This window comes from Rattus norvegicus, chromosome X, assembly GCF_021556685.1.
Source record: "Rattus norvegicus strain SHRSP/BbbUtx chromosome X, alternate assembly SHRSP_T2T, whole genome shotgun sequence".
Lineage (NCBI taxonomy): Eukaryota > Metazoa > Chordata > Mammalia > Rodentia > Muridae > Rattus > Rattus norvegicus.
In genome coordinates, this window is record NC_141554.1 from 21,020,682 (window position 1) to 21,043,126 (window position 22,445).

Here is a 22,445-nt window from a genome sequence, read left to right on the forward strand (position 1 = left end):
TCAGGGGAAGGAGGGGCGGGGCAGAGGAGGGTGTGCTGTGTAGAGAGGGGCAGGTGGAGGTCCCGCCCACATTTGCCCTTACATTGTGAGATGGGTGAGGGGAAAGGCGAGAGGGTGGGGGTTGGGGGTCAGGGGTCGGGCAGGTGGGAGGGGGCAAGCCCACATCTCCGCCCCTTGCTGCCGCTGGGGGTAGGGAGCATCCTAACCCCCAACTGTCCGGTCAGATCCGCCTGCTGCCCCTCAGCCGACTGCTACTCCGGGAACACAGGTAAGCAGGGCTCTGGCATTCCTAGGCCAGACATCTTTCTCAGCGTGGGATTCCAGGGCCTTCTTCCCCATCCTTGCCTTGGGCGGAGAGTGAGCTTCACACGTAGTAGAGTGCTAGCGCTGAGTAAGAAGCAGACTTTCACGAGGTGGGAAGAGGAGAAAGGAGCACCCGGACCACCGATGTCACTTGAGTCCGAACACGGGAACAAATTAGGGTTACCTTTCCCCTTCTCCAATCCTGAGCTTTACACCTCACCTGACTCTGACACGGAAAAGCACAGAGACAAGGTGAGTTGTCCAAACTAACCTCAAAAAGGAGGCTACCGGTCTCTTAACTTGGAGAGACTCCGGGCCCTTCCCTCTCTCTTCTACCCTATATGCACAGCCTGTTTCTGCCTGCCTTCCTGGGGCTCCTGCCTTCCTGGGTCGGAGATGTAAGTCCAGAAGACTGATTCAAGCCAAAAGCCGCTCAAAACCACAAGGTTCCCTGAGCTCTTTGGGGTCGCTCCAGCTGTACTCCACATAGGGGCTCTTGAAGTTGAGCAGAAAGCTGAGGTACCGTCTTGTGTCTGTATCGAGCCCGCACGGAACCAGTCTCCTCTCTCTTTTCTCTATTCCTTGTGAAATAAAGGACATGAGACAGACTAGAGCCCCAGCCTTCCTCGGGTGTTACAAAGATGAGGTTTAGCGTGGCCATATTGAGGGCTTACTCGGCCTCTCCCAGGCTACTGTAACCGCCTCTCCCAGGCTACTGTAACCGCCAGCACCTTAGGGAGGTGACCTCATATTTTTTCCCATCTCCGATCATAGTACCCCAAGATTTGCAGCTGCTCCAGTCCCAAATGTAAGAGTCCTTCTTTCTATCTTGAAAGGAAGCTGTTCGGTCCCACTTTCAGTGTTTATCCGAACCTGACCTCTTTCTCCTTTCCATCCCCCACCCACCCCTGGATCCTTCCACTCCCCAGGCCTCCTCCCTGAGGTCATCTTGGTCTTTTCTCTGACCGGGCCTCCACAGCCTTTTCCCTCTCTGTGTCGCCAAACACTGAGGTACTCCAAAGTAATATTCTCTGCCCACTTCTCTCCTCACCCCTTACCCCTTTGTGGGCAAGCACTTTTCTGTGGTTCTTCCCGAGGATCCCGCTACCTGAGACCTTCCCCCAACCCCCACCACGCCTCTCACTATCTAAAACTGCAGAATCGCCTCAGGATCCCTGGGACCCACTACCTGCCTCTGAGCTGTGGCTCCTCCCGCCATTCCTTCCCGTTTCTGGCGAAAACAGGATATGGAGGTGCATTCAGTGACTTAATGACTTGCTATTAATAGCTAACACAAATTGAGCACCTGCTGTGTGCCTAACCCTCTTCTACTATGCAAGATAAGTTGCTTACTTATCATATTTATTGTCTCTGGTTGCAGCCGGAGTCTCTTGAAAGCCCCTGGAGTTGAGTCTGTTTTCTTCTGAGCCACATCACAGTGCTTGGCATACTGGGAGAGTTGTAAGAAAGTTAGCTAAGATTAAATAGTAAAATTCCTAACATTAAGAACTTGTTATCTGGTACCAAACAGTGTGAGATTATAGAGTGTGGAGTAGACCATAAAACTTAGAAAGTGATGTTCGATTCAGGGCAGATAAGATTGGTTTTGTTGGGGATGGGGTTGTTTTTGAGGTTTTAATTGCTGTTGTTGGTTTTGGTGGTTTTTTTGTTTTGTTTTGTTTTGTTTTGTTTTGAGTAAAGGTCTCAATAGTCGCCCTGGTTAGCCTACAACTCGCAGTGATTCGCCTACCTCCGCTCCGTAAGTGCTGGAGTAAACCTGTGTATGACCATGGAATCTAGCAAAAGAACTCAGGTTCTTATAATCGTTATGTATTACTATTATATTTAATATTTAATTAATTTATTTTTATTTATCATTATTACCCATTGAGCCCTCTTGCTGGTCCTGTGCCAGATTTTATATGGTACTGAGTATTGAAACCGAAACTTCACCCATGCTAGAGAAGCATTCTACCTACTGCTTCACATCTCCAGTTTTGCTTTACCTTTGGTGTCTCTCCACGCTCCTCGTAATAGGTGGTTACTAGACCATCTGATTTGGTTGCTGTTTCTGGCTTCTGACTTGTTTATGTAACCAAGGGTGACCTTGAACTTCTGATCTCTCCTCCCCCACCTGACTCCTGGAACTATAGATGTGAACCATGCGATGTTTCTGAGGTGCCGAGGACTGAACTTGGGGTTCCATGCATGCTAAGCAAGATACCAATTGAGCTATAGATCTTCAGCCTTGACCTAGTAGTTTGCTACACCGCTGTGTCATTTAGGACCCCTTGGGCGGGAGCGTTCCAGGCAGCCAATCATCAGACAGGCACTACTGTGCCAAGCTGGAGTTCAAAAACCAAATCCCACCATCCTTGTGCAGTGGAGAGAGAGAGACTGTTAAGGGACATAGAAATCGGGGTTGGGGATTTAGTTCAGTGGTAGAGCGCTTGCCTAGCAAGCACAAGGCCCTGGGTTCGGTCCCCAGCTCCGGAAAAAAAAAAGGGACATAGAAATCCTTTTCCAGGAGATAAAGATGTTCAAAATTTTAAAAACTTCCTCAAGCTCAACTATAGTGATGGTTACACAATTTATGGACATTCCAAAGTCCACTGAATCACACATTTTAACGGGGTGGACTTCATGGTACATGTTAATACCAATAGGAACACTTGAAAAGTCTCGGGACAGGCAGGACGGCTCAGAGAGAAAGGTGCTTGCCACCAAACCTGGCTTTCTTACTACCGTAGAAGAGAGCCTATTCCCATAGGCTGTCCTTTGACCTCCATACAGATGCCATGGCAAACATGCACAGCCCCACCCCTGGAAGGGTTAAGGTGCCTCCATCAACCCAAATCTAACCCTTCCATGTGCAAAATAAATGCAATTTAAAAGTTATTTGTAATTTAAAACATTGTGTGCATCCGTGAAAAAAAAAATAGCCCTGCTTGGTGTCGAAGGAGGAACTTAGTGATCGAGGCTGTGGATTTTTGTCAAAAGAAAAACCCTGCCTTCTGTCCCTCTAAGAACAGGGTAGTGGGGCATGGGTAGCACACACCTGCAATTCTAGCATTGGGAAGGCAGGAGCAGGGGGATTGCTGAAACTTTAAGGTCAGCCTGAACTGCAGGACAAATTCCAAACAAGCCAGAGCTATGGGTTAAGACCTTGTCTTCCCCCACACCAAAATAAGGACAAAACCGTATTTACTTAACCATGTTGATTCAATGACACCTGGGGTCTCCTTTCTTCCAGCCAGTCACACCTGATCCCCATCCGGCTGACTCAGCACCTGCTGTTCACACCTCTTCCTTGAGCTGCTTGGGAATGGCCTTGCCAACAAAGTCTAGCATCTTGGACCTGAGCCCCGGCACACAGTGCAGCAGATCGCCAGAGGAGAGCCACGAGGCTTGGGCACAATGCAAAGATGCTGGCAGGCAGCTACCGGAGTACAAGGCAGTGGTGGTGGGTGCGAGCGGTGTGGGTAAAAGTGCTCTCACGATCCAGATGACCCACCACTGCTTTGTGAAAGACCATGACCCCACTATCCAGGATTCCTACTGGAAGGAAGTGGCCCTGGACAACGGAGGCTACATTCTAAATGTGCTAGATACAGCTGGCCAGGATAGTCACCGGGCCCTGCGTGACCAGTGTTTGGCAGCTGGTGATGGTGTGCTGGGTGTCTTTGCTCTTGATGACCCGTCGTCTCTGGACCAACTGCAGCAGATATGCTCCACCTGGAACCCTCACCACAAGCAACCTCTGGTACTCGTGGGCAACAAGTCTGACCTGGTGAGCAGTGCTGGAGACGCCCACACCGCTGCAGCTGTCCTTGCTCACAAGTTGGGAGCCCCCTTAGTGAAGACTTCCGCCAAGACACGGCAAGGTGTAGAGGAAGCTTTTGCTCTGCTCGTCCATGAGATTCAGAGGGCCCAGGAGGCTGTTGCTGAGTCAAGCAAGAAGACCCGACACCACAAGGCCGTGTGTAGCTGTGGCTGCTCTGTAGCCTGAAGACCTTAGTCTAGCAAACTGACCCGTCTCATGTCAAGGTGACAGTTCTCTCTTGTCACGATTCCCCTCCCCGACCAATACCTTTTTATTGCCATTTGGTGTGAGGAGTTAGGTGGTAACATGGGGTGTCCCTTGTTGGCTGTGTTCAGTGAAACTCTATGCAAAATTAAATAAATGTTCTCAGGATTCAAAGCTTCCTCTATAGTAAGTCTTTCTTTCTTTTTTCTTTTTTTCTTTTTTTTCAGAGCTGGGGACCAAACCCGGGGCCTTGGGCTTGCTAGGCAAGCTCTTTTTTTTTTTTAAGATTTATTCATTTATTATATATAAGTACACTGTCAGTGTCTTCAGACACACCAGAAGAGGGCGTCAGATCCCATTACAGATGGTTGTGAGCCACCATGTGGTTGCTGGGATTTGAACTCAGGACCTCTGGAAGAGCAGTCAGCGCTCTTAACCGCTGGGCCATCTCTCCAGCCCCCATTCCTTTTTTGAGACAGGTTCTTACTAGGTACTGATGTAGCCCTGCCTGGAAGTCGAGATCTGCCTGCCCCTGTCTCCTAAGTCCTGGAATAAAAAGCATGTGCCGCCACTGCCAAGTTTGGTTTGCTTTGACACAGGCTCTCCCTTAGCCCAGGCTGACACTGAACTCCTCCTACCTGATTGAGCCTCTGTCTACCTGATACTACAGGTGTGTGCGCTACACACAGCTTTCATATTGCTGTGTGGGTGGGAGGACGTTTTGAGAATTCTTTCATTTCAGGAGTTGGGGGGGGGGGGCTGAGCATATTAGCCGCACACAGCTTTAATAGCAGCACCAGAGAGGTGGAGACCGGAAGATCAAACAGGAGTTCAGTGTCAGCCTGGTCTATAGAGTGAGTCTCAGGATAACCAGAGCTACATAGTGAAAACTGTCTCCAAAGGGAGAACGAAGTTGAAGCCTCGGCACTTAGGGTTTTTTTGAAACAGGATTTCTCTGTGTAACTCTCCTGGAACTCACCTTGTAGACCAGTCTGGCCTTCAGTGCAGAGAGAGAGTCATTTGCCACTGCCTCCCCTAGTGCTGGGATTAAAAAGGCCCAAGGCCTGTGCCACCACGCCCAGCAACAGTTAAGGATATTTTAAAAAGAAAGAACCGGGTGTGGCAGTCACCTTTAATCTCAGCTCTCAGGGAAGCAGGCAGGTGGATCTCTGATTTTTGAGGCTAGCCTGGTCTACAGAGTGAGTTTAGGGACAGCCAGGATTATATAGTAACACTGGGTATCAAAATTTTTTTTAAAAAAATAGAAAGGAAAAGAAAAACCTTGAGAAACTGCCCAACCACGTTTTGGATACATGGAGTGTAAAAGAAGACACCTAAAAACAAAACAACCTCCATCCCTGTGCGACAGAAGACAGTGACAGGAAGGTTAAGACTGAAGTGACATTTGTGCAAAAACGTGCACACATTGAGGACAGAACAAGTAGCCAGGGCAAAGCCCATGGTTGGAGTGAATATTCAAAGCCTTGTGTGAGAAGTACTTGGCAGTTACTGATGCAGTCAGTGCTGGATGTCTGGTCTAAGCTGTCTGTGATCCGCCCTCACAACAAGCCTGGTCCTAGTGGGGAACAAGTGTAGTTCATAGCCCCTTGGCCTTTTTGGTGCCCTAGACCCCCGGCAGACGCTGAAAGTGACCTCAGAGCCTCCCAGGAAACCCACCTCAGTGAAACCTAGAAGGGTAGCCCAGGCACCTGGTGAGTCCTGCACAGAATAGGCAGGCCTGTGCTCCTTGTCAGTACAGGACCCAAACAGCTACTGTGCTCCGAGGATAGCCACTATCGTTGTAACCCAGTCCACCGGCCCCTAGTGCTCGCCGATCAGACAAACTGTTGCTACAGATTGCATTTATTGAGGGAGGGCTCAGGGGATGGGAGGTTGCCGGGGTAAGCAGCCGTGGACGTGCTGGCAGGGAGTCAGGGTTGCTGGGGCGCTCCTGGGTTCCAGGGCGTGCAGAATGTAGTAGCGCTCAGGGAGGCAGGAGGCGGCGTGCCGGTGCCTGGGGCGAGGAGTTCTCGAGACGTTTGACGCGTAGCAGAGCCCCCAGTACGTTCTCAGGAGGCACCTCGGGACCCAAATCCTGGTCCACAGCTCGGCGGAGGCGGCGCGGGGCCGGAGCAGCCTCTGGCTCCGAACTTCCGGTGAGGATCCGCCCTAGCAAGTACCTGCAAAGAGAGGCCTAGTGAGGAGGCGTTGTCACCGTTGTGGTACAGAAGCCGGACAACGCGACTTTGTAAGCCCGGATGGCTTGCAACTCTTCCTTACTGGAGCCTGAGGATCTCACCACTACTTTCCGAGGAAGTCAGAAGCCCTGGCCTTCCATTCCACAAACTGCCTGCCACAGCGACCACTCCCTGCAGAAACCTACCTACCTGGGGAGCCCTACTCCTGCATTGTCCCACCAGTCAGGGGTCCATGGGGGTCCCCTGTTCTCAGGACCCACGACCTCACTTCTCAGGCTCCAGCGCAGCGTTTTGGTTATCTTACTCCCAGTGCGTGAAGCAGGTCCTGCAGCCCTCCGCCCTTGCCCTCCCTCCCCCTGGGTCCCCGCACCTCAGCAGCTCAGGGTCCACATCAGGAGTCTCGTCAGCGGCATCCTCGACGTCTGGGCCGGTGGGGCCATCGTCATACACTGGGGGCCGGGGTCGCAGCGCAGCGGCAGGGGCAGGGGCGGGGACAAGCTGAGCCGCCAGGGCGGCCGGGTCTAGGCGAGCTCGGAGCAGAGCACGGGCGAGCTGTGCAGCGGGAGCGTCCGGGTCGTCATCCGGGGCCAAGGGCGGGTCCGAGGCACGCGGGGAGCCCCAGGCGCGCAGCAGCTGTGCCAGGACCCGTGCCTGCTGATCCTCCGCCTCCTGCGCCTCAGCACGCGCGCGCTCCTGTCTCTCGGCCTCCAGCAGGTGCGCCAGCGCCCGCGCCAGCTCCTGCACCGCACCCGCCGCCTCTCCTCGGGGCACGGCCCGACGCAAGCGGAGGGGAGTGCTCGTCTCAGCCAAGGGCGCGGATGCTGCGCTCAGACTGCGGGGTTCCTGCGAGGAGATGAGATGGAGGAAAAAAATAATCGTCATTGTCCCTCTGGCCAGAGATGCTCAACTAGGGGTGGGGCTCCAAGGATTTTCACCTCATGGATGACCACCTCATTCACTGGACCCCTTCAAAGCTCCTATCATGTCTAAGGTCCCGAGAAAACCCTAAATATCTCCAAGGGCACTTCAGACGCTAGAACACCTCTAGGATTCACACAATCTCAGAATTTGTCCTGAGTCCTCTGGATGTCACGTTGTTAGTTTCTTTTCTCCATCTTTTTTTGGGGGTAGGGCGGATGCCAGGTTTGGAATAACACTGTAACATTTCGCTGTTGGATATTAAACTTGCAAAAATAAACCAGGTGTGTGTGTGGGGGGGTGTTTCACCCTTAATCCCAGTCTAGTCTACAAAGCAAGTTCTAGAACAGCCTGGACAACACAGAAATCCTACCTCGAGAAACAAAACAAAAATTTTTTTTTGCAAAAATCATTTTGAAAGGGAAATTGCCTGTATCTCGAAAGAAGAATGGGTTGTATGACCAACTCCTAGGGTTTTCCACTCAGCCTGTAGGACGTAAATCCCTGAACCATCCATCAGAGCAGCATTTTATAATAGCATAAAAGTAGGGGGATGAAGGAAAGAACATCATGGAAATAAACAATGACATACTAGGATACTTATACACACACATAGGAGATGCTATTGTGTACCAATAAATAAACGTACAGCCATACACTTCAGTATAAACGAATCTCCCACTGAAGCAAAACCAAGGGAGGTTCTAAAGACTGACACGCAGAAAGGCCTCGATTCAAAACCACATGCACCCCCAACACACACACACACATACACACACACACAAAGGCAAATTCTAGAATCCCACTGCAGATGGCCTAAATCTGTCAAAGCCAAGGACTTCTTAGTGACCCCTAGTGACCACCAGAAAGCAGGTGCCTAGCTTGAATTCATTTCTCGGATGTTCCAAAAGCAGGAGGAATGAAACAATGGATCGTTTAAAGATAAGCTGCAAATACAAGTCTGGACTCAGTGGGCAGAAAATAGAAGGTAATGTCTATGGAGGGGGTGAGGCTAAAATCCTCCTCTGTGCTTTAGACAGCTTTGAAGAGGTAGAGAAGCAAGCTGCATAGAGAAGCAAGCTGCATGTGTCCTTGATCAGTATCCACCACCCTCAGTGCCAGGGGAAATCACTCACCAGTAACACACACACACACACACACACACACACACACACACACACACACAACACTGCTATATCCGCTGCAAGGAACGGCATAGACGGTCTTTTTCATGCCTGTGTACTCGTTCCCGTTGGTGAAATGATCTTCAGTTACACTCTGAGCCACCCAGGTGCAAGGACACGCATCATCTTTACAAACACAATGCAGAGACATCATGGCTCCTTTCCCTGCAATGACACAGCTCCATAAAGAAGCAAAGAGGAAACTGTCCTGTGGATGCACATAGAAGAACCCGAGCATTCAGTCTACCCAAGCCGCCATGAAATATGTACCCCAAGGTAGAAGGACCACTCCTCCCAAAATGCAAACAAACGAACACAGAAACACATAAGTACACAGAAAGATACGCCCATATACTACGTCATCACCCATAAGAATTCACAAATATACACATGGTACCACTGAGAAAGCAACCAGGCCCGCAAAAAGTAAAACAGAAGCATCTGCAGTATTGTAGGGCGTTCGGGAGCAGTCAAAGCAAAGGACACACGGAAAGAACACAATGTCTATACACCTCGGTCGTCACTTCACAGGCTTAGATAGCTTTTCTGAATATACCCCTGTGCCACCGACAGCTCCACAGGCCACCGGCAGATTGACATCAGACCAGGCCCCGGATGCTGAGGGATGGGCAGGGTGCGTCTGCTGGGCATGCCCTGAGCAACATCATCCTCACACCCTGAAACTGTGCCTGACCTGCGCGGGGGCTTTCAACTGCAGCCCAGACCACCCTTACCAAGTTCTATATGTAAACCTGCAAAAATCCCTCACCAACACTTTCCCCATCTTCCTCCCCACTCCACCCCACCCCCACCTCCACCCCCTGCTGACTGGGGTCGCACCTTCACGGGCCTCGCTGACAGGGTGGGGGGCAGCCTCAGAAGACCCAAGAGCAGCAGCACCAAAAGGCCTACGCCCCCGGCCCTCGGCCCGCAGAGCAGCGGCGACCCCGCCATGCTGCCCCAACGAGCCGGGCTCCGGACGGGCGGACTGGCTGTCAAGTGCGCAGCGATGGGTATTAGGCACAGCCAAGGCGCTCTGCGGCTGCGCACATCAAGGAGACTGGCCCCCTCCTGTTTTCCTACTCTACGCAGGCGCAGAATTTGGGCTCTGGCCTTCTGCGCATCGCCATGGAGATGTCCAAGGGGCAAAGTGGAGAACAGAAGTCTGCACTGGCGGTTGCCATGGCAGTAATAAGGGCAGTTGCTAGGGAAATAGACCTTGCTGTTGAATTACCAGACAGACAAGGGAAATTGACTCAGTGGGCTGAAATAAGGCTCTGGTTTCTGTCCTTGGGGAGACAACAGACTATGTTCTGTTTGATGGATAAACAATTACAGGCTGCAGGCCTTGGACCACGGTGTTCACAGACAGAAATGAATCCAGATGACATGGCCGTGGACAGCTAGCTCAGTTCATATTGCCGATTAGCTATTACTAGCGACTGCACCCTCGAGACGATACTCACAGATCTATAGGCGTGCTGCTCCATAGTTCACTAAATGCTCCGTTCCATTCCCTCCCTGTGTGCTCGCTTGCCACCGCTATGCCTTGGCAATTGTGTACCCCACTCACATACGACAAAGACGTAAATGTGTTTTTAAAAAGTGATGCAACAAAAGGGTGCGAGGACCAGGCCTGGTGGCTCAGGTCGGCCATCCCCAACCACTTGGGAGGCTAAGGGAGAAGGATCTCAAGTTCAAGGCCTGTCTGGACTACATCTAGTTCAACAGTCTAGGGATGTAGCTCACCTGGTACAGTTTTTGCCTAGCATGTGCAAAGTCCTAGGTTTGATTCTGGCCACCCCATTAACTGGGTGTGGCAGTGCTAACCTTATCTATGATGTAGGTTTCTTTCTTCTTTTCTTTCCTTTTTCATTTTCTTTTCTTTTTTCTTTTGACAGGGTTTCACTACAGAGCCCTGGCTGTCCAGGAACTTACTATGTAGTTCAGGCTGGCCTCGAACTCACAGAGATTTGCAGGTCTCTGCCTCCTGAGGGCTGGGATTAAAGGCATAGAACACTATGCCACACACAAAGCAAGTTCTAAACCAGCAAAAACACACAAGTAGTTTAAGGCCAGCCTGTATAATATGAGATCCTATCTCAAAATGAAAAGTAAAAAGGAAAAAAGAAAAATAAAAAAGGAAAAAGGGGGATTTGAGCATGTAGCTCCGTCCTAGGGTTCTTGCCTAGTGTGCATCCCCAGTGTGACAAGAGGGAAGGGGGAACTTGTACAACACAAACAAATGTTCCATGCCACCACCACGGAAAGACACAAAATGTCCCCAACCCAAGTATGGTTGGCACAGTCCTGTATCCATGGACCTGGAAGGCAGAGGCAGGAGGATCATGAGTTTAAGGCCAGCTTGGGCCACACAGGGAGTTTGAGGGCAGCCAAGGATATATAGCACTTAGATATTGTCTCAAACAAATTAGGAGAAGTAGAGGTATATAGATAACTTGTAGAGCACATTCATGCCTGGAGCCCTGGAGTTCACCCCCTAACCAGAGAAACAAAAATAAAACAAAGAAGTAAAATGTATCACGGGGGTTGGGGATTTGGCTCAGTGGTAGAGCGCTTGCCTAGCAAGCGCAAGGCCCTGGGTTCGGTCCCCAGCTCCGAAAAAACAAAAGAAAAAAAATGTATCACAGCTCAGCATGCTATCACAGACCTTTAACCCCAGCACGCAGAAGGCAGAAGCGGGCAGATCCCTATTGCGTTCCTGGTCAATCTAGTCTACACAGAGAGCTCCAAAGCAGTCTAGGTTACAAAGAGAAACTACGTCTTAAAGGACAACCACAAAACCACCAAGCCCTGCAATGACCCATCAGAGGCTGGGAATGTGGCTCACTGGTGGGGCATGTCTACAGCTGGATTTGAACACCAGCACCACGTAAAAGAAGAAAACACAGAAGATTCGGATAGAATCAGCATGTGTTTCCCAGCAGGGGGAAATGGGAGAAAGCACTGACGACTGCTTCTTTCTGGATACAGAGCCAGTGGCTGCCATATTGTCTGGTAAAGTTACAATTAATACACACTGCTGCAATAATCAGAGGGAAACTCTATATTCTCATTTAGAATTGAAACAAAAGAAAAAATTAAAATGAAATTAAAACAAAGTATGATGACATGACATAGATCAAATGTGAAGGAAAGCCAGGCATGGTGGCAAACCCTTTTATCCTAGTACTCGGGAGGCAGAAGCAGAAAGAGTTCTGTTAGTTCAAAGCCAGCCTGGTCTATATAGAGAGTTTCAGGTCAGAGAGACCCTATCTCAAAAAAATTAAAAACAAATAAAATACTAAAAGAGCCAGTCCCATTGGTATACTCCTATAATTCCAGCACTTAGGAAGCTGAGGCTGGAGGATAGTGAGTTTCAGCCTAGCCTAGAATGTGTACAAGATCCTGTCTAAAAGGAAAAAAAAGTGGGCAAAAGAAAGACGCACCTCTGTGGCCGAGGGCATATCTAATCCACTTGTACATTCCCAAGATCACACATGACAGCACAATGCAAATCCTTTCCTGGCTACTTTTCTGCGAGTCTGGCTTGGTGGTGCACATCTGTCACCCCAGCACTGGGAAGGCCGGAGGCAGGAGGACTGCTGCTATTGCAAGTCTATGGCTGGTTAGGACTCCATAAGAACAAGGCCAATCAGAGCTGCACAGGGAGACTCTGCCTCAAATCACATGCAAAAACGTATAGTTCTTTTTTTTTTTTTTTTTTTTTTTGGAGACTGGTTTCTCTGTGTAGCCCTGGCTGTCCTGGAACTTGCTCTGTAGACTAGGCTGGCCTCAAAGTCAGAGATCCACCTGCCTCTGCCTGTGCTGGGACCGTGTAGCATCACAGGCCTGGCGACTTGTAGTTTAAACGGCAAAGTTTAGAAGCTCACTGGATGGACTATAGGAGCTAAGAGGTACCCTTCAGTGGGCATCCAGTAGGAAACTGGAGCTCTCCATTCTATGTTTTATAACTGTAAAGACCTTAGAAATAACTCCTTCCCTGGTCATGCCTCAGATGACACTGCAGTTGCAGCGAACACTGACTTCCTCCCTTTGAGAGAATCTTAGTAGGAAACAGAACTAAAGCAGCCCTGTCTTCTCTTTCTTCCTATCCCCACCCTCGCTGGATGGATGGGAATGGGAGCCAAAGCTTCGCACAAATTAAGCAAATGCTTCCCTATTGAGCCCCAATTTTCCATCCCAGCCCCAAGCCCTTACTCCTGACCAAAGAAACCTGTCCATTTACTTTTAGTGTTGGGGTTGGAACTCAAGATTTCTTCTGACCTGACTACAGTTTGAGATTTGTAGTAATAGAAAACTAGTGGTGCTGGCGTTTAATCCAAGCACTCAGGAGGCAGAGGCAGGCAGATCTCGAGTTAAGAGGCCAACCTGGTCTACAAAAGGAATTCCAGGACAGTCAGGACTACAAACCTTGTCTCAAAAACCAAAGCAAAACAAAACCCCCCAAAATTTACATATGGGAGCTAGAGAGATGACTCCACCGGTAAGAGCGCGTGCAGCTCTTGTACTGGACTCACATGGGGGCTCAGACATTTGTCTCTCCAATTCTAGGGAAGATGGTGCCCTCTTCTGGCCCCACAGGGGCTGAATGCATGTTGTACACATATACACATACATGCAGGCAAAACACTCATACACATAAAATAAAAATGAGCATCTTTAAAATCGACATATTGCACTTATATAAAATGTCTAGGCTAAAGGAAATCTATAGACTGGATTTCTGGTTGGCTAGTTTTTTTTTTTACTTCATTGAAATATTTAAAAATGCTTTGAACACAGACATTTCATTGAAACTTGATGAAACAATTACATATTATGAAAATTGTTTCGAAAGGGTTCTTACAAAAAAGGAATTCTACTATGGATGTGGAGACGTAGATGAGAGTAAAGGAAGAATTGAGGGTGGGACAGGAAGTAGTAGGTGGAACTAGGAAGTTACTGAATAAGGAAATGTCAGAATAAGTTCTTCTCTTCCCACAACTAATACACGCTTATAAAATCTCTTCAAAGGAACCGGAGAGATGGCGCAGTGGCTGATTGGCAGCACTCACTGCTCGTGCACAGAACCCAAGCTCAGTTCCTATGCCAGGAGGCTCTCAATGACAGCCTGTAACTCCAGCTCCAAGAAATTCAACGTCCTCTTCTGGCCTCTGTAGACATACACCTCCCCCACACACTACAAAATATTTTTTTTGGTTCTTTTTTTTGGAGCTGGGGACGGAACCCAGGGCCTTGCGCTTCCTAGGTAAGCGCTCTACCACTGAGCTAAATCCCCAGCCCCTACAAAATATTTTAAAAGTATGTCTGAGTGTTCATGTAGTCTGTCTGGGTGCCACAGTCGTGCCTAGTGCTTGCAAAAGTCAAAAGAGGGTCAGATCCTCTGGAACTGCAGAGACAGGAAGTTGTGAGGTATCCATGTGGGTGCTGGGAACAGAAACCAGGTCCTCTGCAAGAACAAGGACTCGTAAACACTGATCCCATTCTGAGCGGTGTATGGAGTCTCAGGGTTGTTTTGATTGGCATTTCCCTGAGGACTGAGGACTTTGAACATTCTTTAAGTGCTTCTCAACCATTTGAGATTCCTCTGTTGAGAATTCTGTTTAGCTCTGTACCCCATTTTTAAAATTGTGTTATTGGTATCTAACTTCTTGAGTTGTTTATAAATTTTGGATATTAGCCCTCTGTCAGATATAGGGTTGATAAACATCCTTTCCCAATCTGTAGGCTGCTGTTTACCTATTGACAGTGTTCTTTGCCTTACAGAAGCTTTTCAGCTTATTGAAGATGCTTTCTCTTTTTTTATTGTATGGTTTTTGGTTTATCAAAACCAAGTGTCTGTAGGTTGAGTGTCCTCTGTTGAGAATTCTGTTTAGTTCTGTACTCCATTTTTAAATTGAGATTATTTCTGGGTCTTCACTTCTATTCCATTGATCAATGTGTCTGTTTCTGTACCAATACCATGCAGTTTTTATCACTACTGCTCCGTAGTACAGCTTGAGGTCAGGGATGGATTCCTCTCGAAGTTCTTTTATTGTTCAGGACTGTTTGGGGTGTTCTGGGTTTTTTGTTTTTCCATATGAAATTGACAATTGCTCTTTCAAGGTCTATAAAAATTGTGCTGCAATTTTGATGGGATTACATTGAATCTGTAGATTGCTTTTGATAAAATGGCCATTTTCACTATGTTAGCCCTACACCAATCCCTGACACTATTAATGATACTGTTATGCTTTATCATGGCCGTCCTCTGAGAGGCTCTACCCAGCAGCTGATTCAGATACAGACAGCCACAGCCAAGCAGTGGGAACTCTTATGGGAGGAAGGATTGCAGACCCCAAGGGGATAAGAACTCCACAGGAAGACCAACAGAGTCAAGTAACCTGGACTGTTGGGGCTCTCAGAGTGTGAACCACCAACCAAAGAACACACACAGGCTGGACCTAGGCTTCCCTGCTCATATGTAGCAAATGTGCAGCTTGGTCTTCATGTGGGTCCTGAACAACTGGAGAGAGGGCTATCCCAAAAGCTGTTGCCTGCATGTGGGACGTGTTCTAGCTGGGCTGACTTGTCTGGGCCTCGGTGTGGGAGGATGTACCTAGTCTCCCAGAGACTTAATGAGCCAGGTGTGAGGATACCCAGGGGAGCCTCCACCCACTCAGAGGAGAAGGGGAGGATTGTAGCAGGGGGTGACCCAAGGTGGGCAGTGAGCTGACCAGGAGGGGGGCAGTGAGTGGGATGTAAAGTTAATAAAACAAACATAAAACACTGCTCTGTCTCTCCAGCTACTTCCCCGAATAAAACATTTTTAAATCCCTTAAATAATGAAAAGTGTTCTTGCTATTCTGCCCAGGTTGGCCTTAAATTACCAAACTCGAGGAGTGCTCCTTCTGAGCCTAAAGAGTTGGAACTCTAAGTTAGCAACACACCAGACCAGACCACAATACTAAGTTTGTGCATGTAAGAGTAAGCACCCTGGGATCAGACTCATATTCTTGAGGATATTAAAGAAGCACTCTATCACTGAGCTGTGTCTCGTTTTATATCCTCAGCCTGAAATAGTGATTCACACCTGTGATTCTGGAACTTGAGAAATAGAGGCAGAAAGTGCCTTTCTTTAGTAGGCCGGCCAGGGCAACAGAGTTCCAGGCCAACCCGGGCTAGGAAACTGCTGCTTCCTTTCCAAACTGATACACATTATTTTGGGGTGCTAGGGGATCCAACCTAGGCCTCACATTTACTAGGCAAGACCTCAGCACTGTTATACAATTAGAATACAGTCCCAAAGATCAGTTGGTTATTTTTTTTTATTGTGGGAATCCAAACCTGGGGTCTCATGCCTGTAAGATAAGCACCCTACCACTGAGTTACACCTCCAAACCACTAGCTGAATATTTTAAGAAAAAAAATCAATAAATGTATAATTAATGTATGAATTCTTATAAAATATACTTGACTATTCATATTAGCATTATAAATAGCTCACGAAAGGAAGTATGTCCATGGGTAGATAAGGTTCAGACTTAAAGTAGATAAAATTAAGTTTGGGGATTTAACTTAGAGGTAGAGCTTGTGTAGTACTCTTAAGGCCCTGGGCTCCAACACTGCAACAAAAATGATTTAAAATAAGTTTCGGGGGCTTGGGATATAGCGCAGTTGATAGACTGCTTGCCCAACACTCCGGAACTCTTCTGCAGTCGTACCACACAAATGGCTCCCGAGGGGGGTGTGTTGTGATCCCCAGGAGGTAGAGGCAGGAGGATCATCAACAGCTGCATAGAGGGAGAGGTCAGCCTGCACTACAGGAGGTCTGTTTTGAACCGTACACACCGGGCAATGGTGGTGTTGGTTGCTTTTAACAGTGTGAACTTTAGCTCAACTCTAGGCTTTAAAATCACACTCTATGGTTGTGATTTTGTAAAATATATTTTTGGTCTTGGTCTCTGTTTCCCAGAATGCAACTTCTAAAATCCTTGGGATATTCAAAATTTTTACATGCTAATGAGTAAGCTGTTGACTGACTACCTTCAGGGTGGGGGATGGGTGACCAGATACCAGATAGAACTGGAGAGCCGGAACTTGAGGCTTACCCCCAACTTCTCTAAAGGTAATGTTTATAATCCGTGGTTATAATGAATTGTGTTCATAAACTGAGGCCAAAAAAGGACTAGATTCAAAGGGGTTATGCTTAGCTGGACACAGTAATTCCTTGAGTCTGGCACCCCTGGAGAGGGCATGAGATCTTTGTCCCTGCCCCTATCCTACCCATCTCTTCCTTTAGTTTCAATCAGTACCTTTTGTAGCATCTATTATAACACATAGGTAAGTGTAGGTAAAGTGTTGCCCTACCACACTAATCAAACTGAGGAGGGCTTGGGGAGCTTGCTTATAGCATGTCAAGCAAACATCAAGGTAAGGACTTCTGAGAACTCACAGTAGAGTGCTGTCTGACACTATTCCCAGCACTATTCCGCCCATCTTTCCCCAGGGAACCCCTTGCCACTGTGTATGGGGTGGGCAATGAAAAACAAGGAAAACCCCCAGGTCTTTGTGTGTGTGTGTGTGTGTGTGTGTGTGTGTGTGTGTGTGTGTGTGTGTTGGGGTGGGGTCCATTGGCACTGAGGTCACAGGGGCAAGGTAATGAATGCTAGGTCGCAGTATGCTGTACTTGGATAGAATGGATTAGAAGACACCTACCCGGGAACTGGCAGAAGGCATCTGGTTCTAATTGTTCTGCTCTGATAGTTAAGGGGGTGTATATGAATCTGACTAGGACTTTCTCTCTTACAGTCTCAGGAGGACTAACGTTAAATTTTAGTCTATTTTTACTTAGGATAAATTTTAAATGAACACTCTGAACACCTGCTCAGAGCTGGCATGCCACTCAGTTGGTAGGCCATTTGGGACCTGCCTCAGTCTCAGTATCTGTGACTATAGGTGCTCATACCCTCATCTGGTCTCTCGGTTACAATCACTCTCCATGTTCCTCTCCTCCCTCGATACCCTCCTGCTTTTGGTTGTTTTCCCTGTGTCCAGCCCTTCAGTGCCTTTTCCCTGAGCACGTGGACAGTGATTCTCACTCCAGAGACAAGGGGTAGACCCTACTGCTTAGCTCTCTTTAATGACCATAATGATCTTTTTCTAAATATTTGTGTGTCTGCGTGTGCATACACAACACACATGTAGACATGAGAAGACAGCTTGTGGGAGGTGGTCCTTTTGTTCACTATGTGGGTCCTGAGAAATCGAACTTAAGTCTTCAGACATGGAAGCTTCAGAAAGGAATAAACTGAAAGTCGCAGAAATCCTAGATGGAAACTAACGAGCATAAAGGAGACCCAGGAATTAGAGGTGAGGGGCTAGAGTATTGCACAGTGGGCAAACACTTGTCTACTGTAAGGTTTCCTTAACTCTTGAGAGTCTATAGCTCTGACTGGTGGGAAACTGGGTATGTAGATCAAACTGGCTTCACACGCACAGACATCTGCCTGCCACCGCCTTCTTTTTTTTTTTTTTTTTTTTGGTTCTTTTTTTTCGGAGCTGGGGACCGAACCCAGGGCCTTGTGCTTCCTAGGTAAGCGCTCTACCACTGAGCTAAGTCCCCAACCCCTTGCCACCGCCTTCTGAATGCTGGGATAAAAGGCATCTGTCACTATCCTGGTCAGCACGTGAGAGAGGAGGCCTGATGCCACATGAGTCCAGCCCCTGAACCCACAGGGCAGGGGCCACCGACTGGGGTCTCCCCTCCGTTTGCTCTTTTCCTTTAGTTGTATACGTGTAGGTTTTTTCCACAGCTGTCACCAGCATTACACAGAAAAAAATCTGAGAGCCAGGGACACAGCTCAGCTGGCAGTGTTTGCCTCACCGACAGGAAGGCCTGGGTTTCACTCTTGGGCCACATAAATCAGCAGAGCAGTCACACAAACCTTGTAATTCCAGCATTCAGGAAGCAGAAGACAGGACTGAAAGCTCAAGGTCATTGTCCGCTGTGTAATTAGAGGCCAGCCTAGGCTAGGGACTTTTTAAAAATCAAAAGAAAACTTGAAGGAACCAGAAAGACGCAGGTGAGACCTATCTGCTGAGGTTCCTAGCTGCAAAATAAACGGACAGCTGCTGCCTGAGGAGGCCTAAGGCATTCTGAGTGCAGCCCCTGGACACAAGGGGCCAGCAGGCACTTGTGCGCCATCTGCAGTCTCTTCTTCACATGGCTTTCTATTTTCCCAGTGGATATTAACTGCACAAAACGAAACCTCACAGGAATTCCTGCCAACTTTTCAAACATGCACATAGCATGCTTTGATCATGTACCCGTTTATCACTCTTCCTGGCTTACCCCCCTCTCCTCTCCGTCATCTCTATGTTCTTTCCTAATTACATGTCGTCTTTTTGTTCTGCAGTCTACACAAGAGATAAAAGACTGAGGGGCTGGAGAGATGGCTCAGTGGTTAAAAGCACTGACTGGTCTTCCACAGGTCCTGAGTTCAAATCCCAGCAACCACATGATGGCTCACAACCATCTGTAATGAGATCTGATGCCCTCTTCTGGTGTGTCTGAAGACAGCTACAGTGTACTCACATAATAAATTTTAAAAAAAGATTGAAGCCATTTCCCCTGGCTGGCAGAGCGGAGGCCACACGATGCCTGGAGTTACTGTAAAAGACGTTAACCAGCAGGAGTTTGTCAGAGCTCTGGCAGCCTTCCTCAAAAAGTCTGGGAAGCTGAAAGTCCCCGAATGGGTGGACACAGTCAAGCTGGTCAAACATAAAGAGCTTGCCCCATATGATGAGAACTGGTTCTACACATGAGCTGCTTCCACAGCACGGCATCTGTACCTCCGTGGTGGTGCAGGGGTTGGTTCCATGACCAAGCTCTATGGAGGACGGCAGAGAAACGGTGTCAGGCCCAGCCACTTCAGCAGAGGCTGGCTCTAAGAGTGTGGCCCGCCGGGTCCTCCAAGCCCTGGAGGGGCTGAAAATGGTGGAAAAGGACCAAGATGGGGGCCGCAAGCTAACACCTCAGGGACAGAGATCTGGACAGGATCGCTGGACAGGTGGCAGCTGCCAACAAGAAGCATTAGAACAAAAGATGCTGGGTTAATAAATTGCCTCATTCATAAAAAAAAAAGACAATTGAATACTTATCCTGGCGTATTTTGTGTAACAAAATGAGTCTTCAGTTCCTCCAATTTCCTACAAACTGTGTAATTTCATTTGCAGATGACTACTACTGTAGTCGTATTCCTGAATGCGTGCATGTATGTTTTATCTCCTCTTCTGTGCAGATTCATCAGTGCTGACTGACGCTGCAGTAAACATGGATGTGCAGCTATCTCTCTGGTATGTTGCTCCTTTAGGCTTATGCCCAGTAGTAGATCGGGGTCATATGGTACTTACGTACATTTGTTGTGAGTAAAACCAATACTGTATAAGGAGCCCTCGTCTTTTGGCAGCATTTACACTTCAGAAAGATGGACTCCCAGTCTAATTTTGATTTGCTTTTCACTGAGAGCAGAAGACAGTGAACTTTCCCTGCATTTTGCTTTCTTCAGACAGGGTCTCATTATGTAGGCCTTGCAAAATGATCTACTGTCCATGAGCTCATTTGCACTGCAGCTGTCACAGTGAGAAAAACAACCCCAGTTCGCTGGAAATGTCTATGCCTCTATATGGGATTTGAACCCCAGTACAGACAATGTTTATCCCATCTATGTAGGGGTTTGCACAAAATGTCAGAACTTGGGGGCTGTCCATTCAGGATAATCTTTCCTATACTTTCCCTCTCCCAAATGAAAATGCATTTCTGCATACACTGTGGTCACCCTTACAAAACAAACTGCATTGCCAGAGGCTCTGCTGGTCAAGGGACTTGCCACAGAACCTTACTATCTGAACTTGATCCTGGAAACCATCAGAGTGCAAGGAGGGCAGACCCTGCACATTGACATATGACACGTGGACCCCATTCCAATAAAAGTCTTTTTAAAAAGGCTTGGTGGGACAGTGGTGGTGCATGCCTTTAATCCCAGCACTCTGGAGGCAGAGAGAGGTGGCCACGTGGATCTCTGACTTTGAGCTCAGTCTATAGAACAAGTTCCAGGATGGTCAGAGCTACGCAGAGAAACCATGGCTCGAAAAACAAAACAAAACAAAACAAATCTGTAATTCTGGCACTTGGCAGACAGAAGGATGAGGATTGTTGTCAAGACAATAATAGTGAGACCTTGTTTAAAAAAACTGGTGCCCCACAGGACTTAGAAAACTAAGGCAGGAAGATCAGTTCACAGGACAGGCCACTGTTAATACAGCAAGTTGTGGAGGCCAGCCTGGGCTACTTGAGACCCTGTTTTGAAAGACAAACAGGAAGCAAGGTGTGAAAACACACTGCTTTAACCCCAGCACTTATGCATAGCCCATTTGCACTGTAGCAGTCACAGTGGGAACTTCTATGCCTCTATATGGCAACTGGACCCCAGTAGAGACGACGTTTATCCCATCCACTTAAGGGTTTACATTGCACGTCAGATCCTGGGAGCTGTCCATCAGGATAACAGAGAAGGCAGGCTGATCTCTGAGTTCTAGGCCAGTCCAGTCCACGTGAGTTCCAGGACAGCCAGGGCTACATAGTGAGACCTTGTCTTGAAAACAAACAAACAGAAGAACATAAAATTAAGTGGACAGGGGGCTGGGGATTTAGCTCAGTGGTAGAGTGCTTACCTAGGAAGCGCAAGGCCCTGGGTTCGGTCCCCAGCTCCGAAAAAAAGAACCAAAAAAAAAAAATTAAGTGGACAGGGACATGGCAAAGATCTGAGTGGAGGTAGAGAAGGGAAAGATACTATCAAAATCTATATAGAAAAACTAAATAAAATAATTTAAAATCTAACTAGTAACAGTAACAAAAAAACGGCAAACATAAAACGATCTAGACACCAACAAATGAGGAAATGACAAGGACAGTCCTTTTTTGAGAAAGCAGTCTCCCTGATCCCTGGACCTCCACCCTAGAGCTGTTAGAAGGCCATATGGATTGGTTTTTGATCTTTTGTTTGATTTGATTTTGCAAGTGGAACTTTTAAAAACCAAAATACTGCTATTTTCTTTTTTTTTTCCTTTTCTTTTTTTCGGAGATGGGGACTGAACCCAGGGCCTTGTGCTTGCTAGGCAAGCGCTCTACCACTGAGCAAATCCCCAACCCCTGGTATTTCCAAAAGGCTTGTTTTTGCTTTTGTTTTTTTCAAGACAGGGTTCTCTGAGTAACAGCCCTGGCTGTCCTGGAACAACCTTTGTAGACTAGGCTGTCTTTAAACTCACAGAGATCTGTCCACGTTTGCCTCTATGCTGCTCTGTGCTAGGATTAAAGGTGTGCACTACTATACCTGGGGCAAAGGCTTTTCTTACAAGGCCGGTTTCCCATTTTCTCCAAGGGGAGCTTGTACAAGGAAGGTCCGGAGTATGTCTGCACAGCGTACATATGCACCCAGCAATCTTTGGGCTTCTTCCCTATTTGCTAGATGTGTGTCTAGGCCCCTAAGCACATTTCTGCACATGCCAAGTTCATCTTTGTGACTCTTACCTCCCTGGCTGTAAACCTTTACTAGAGGTTGGGTGTGGTAGCATCAGATAAGTTCAAGTCCAGCTTAGACAACACAGTTGAGACCTGCTTCTTTCTCCCACTCCCCCGTACCAAAAAAAAAAAAAAAATCCTTAGAACCCATTCATTGGGGAGCAGTCATTAGAAAGACCTAGACTTTCTAAACCCCTTTTCCTAAGGAGAGGGGTCATCTGGGAGACTAA

At 48.0% G+C, this 22,445-nt stretch overlaps 2 protein-coding genes, 1 long non-coding RNA gene and 1 pseudogene across 4 annotated transcripts; 2 read left to right on the forward strand and 2 right to left on the reverse strand.

The window, feature by feature from the left end:
- Positions 1-129: 129 nt before the first annotated feature.
- Eras (ES cell expressed Ras) lies at positions 130-4,517 on the forward strand. Of its 2 annotated transcripts, none has more exons than NM_001109375.1 (2): positions 130-268; positions 3,591-4,517. In NM_001109375.1, exon 2 carries the CDS (start codon positions 3,629-3,631, stop codon positions 4,310-4,312), a length of 684 nt encoding a protein of 227 aa, NP_001102845.1. In that variant the 5' UTR covers positions 130-268; positions 3,591-3,628; the 3' UTR covers positions 4,313-4,517. The 2 variants fall into 2 exon arrangements, with proteins under 2 accessions (NP_001102845.1, NP_001421311.1); NM_001434382.1 differs by having other exon boundaries at positions 136-268; positions 3,557-4,510.
- A 1,660-nt stretch (positions 4,518-6,177) lies between these two features.
- Positions 6,178-9,605, reverse strand: Pcsk1n (proprotein convertase subtilisin/kexin type 1 inhibitor). Its single transcript, NM_019279.1, is given in 3 exon segments — positions 6,178-6,510; positions 6,899-7,371; positions 9,471-9,605. Coding segments are annotated over 3 exon segments (783 nt in total). The 5' UTR covers positions 9,585-9,605; the 3' UTR covers positions 6,178-6,314.
- A 2,077-nt stretch (positions 9,606-11,682) lies between these two features.
- LOC147998155 (uncharacterized) lies at positions 11,683-15,766 on the reverse strand. The gene is made up of 2 exons (XR_015646927.1): positions 13,023-15,766; positions 11,683-12,443 (listed from the first exon to the last, which is right to left on the reverse strand). It is a non-coding gene; the product is annotated as an uncharacterized LOC147998155 (long non-coding RNA).
- Positions 15,767-19,278: 3,512 nt separating this feature from the next.
- Positions 19,279-19,732, forward strand: Rps19-ps7 (ribosomal protein S19, pseudogene 7; annotated as a pseudogene).
- The last annotated feature ends 2,713 nt before the right edge of the window (positions 19,733-22,445 follow it).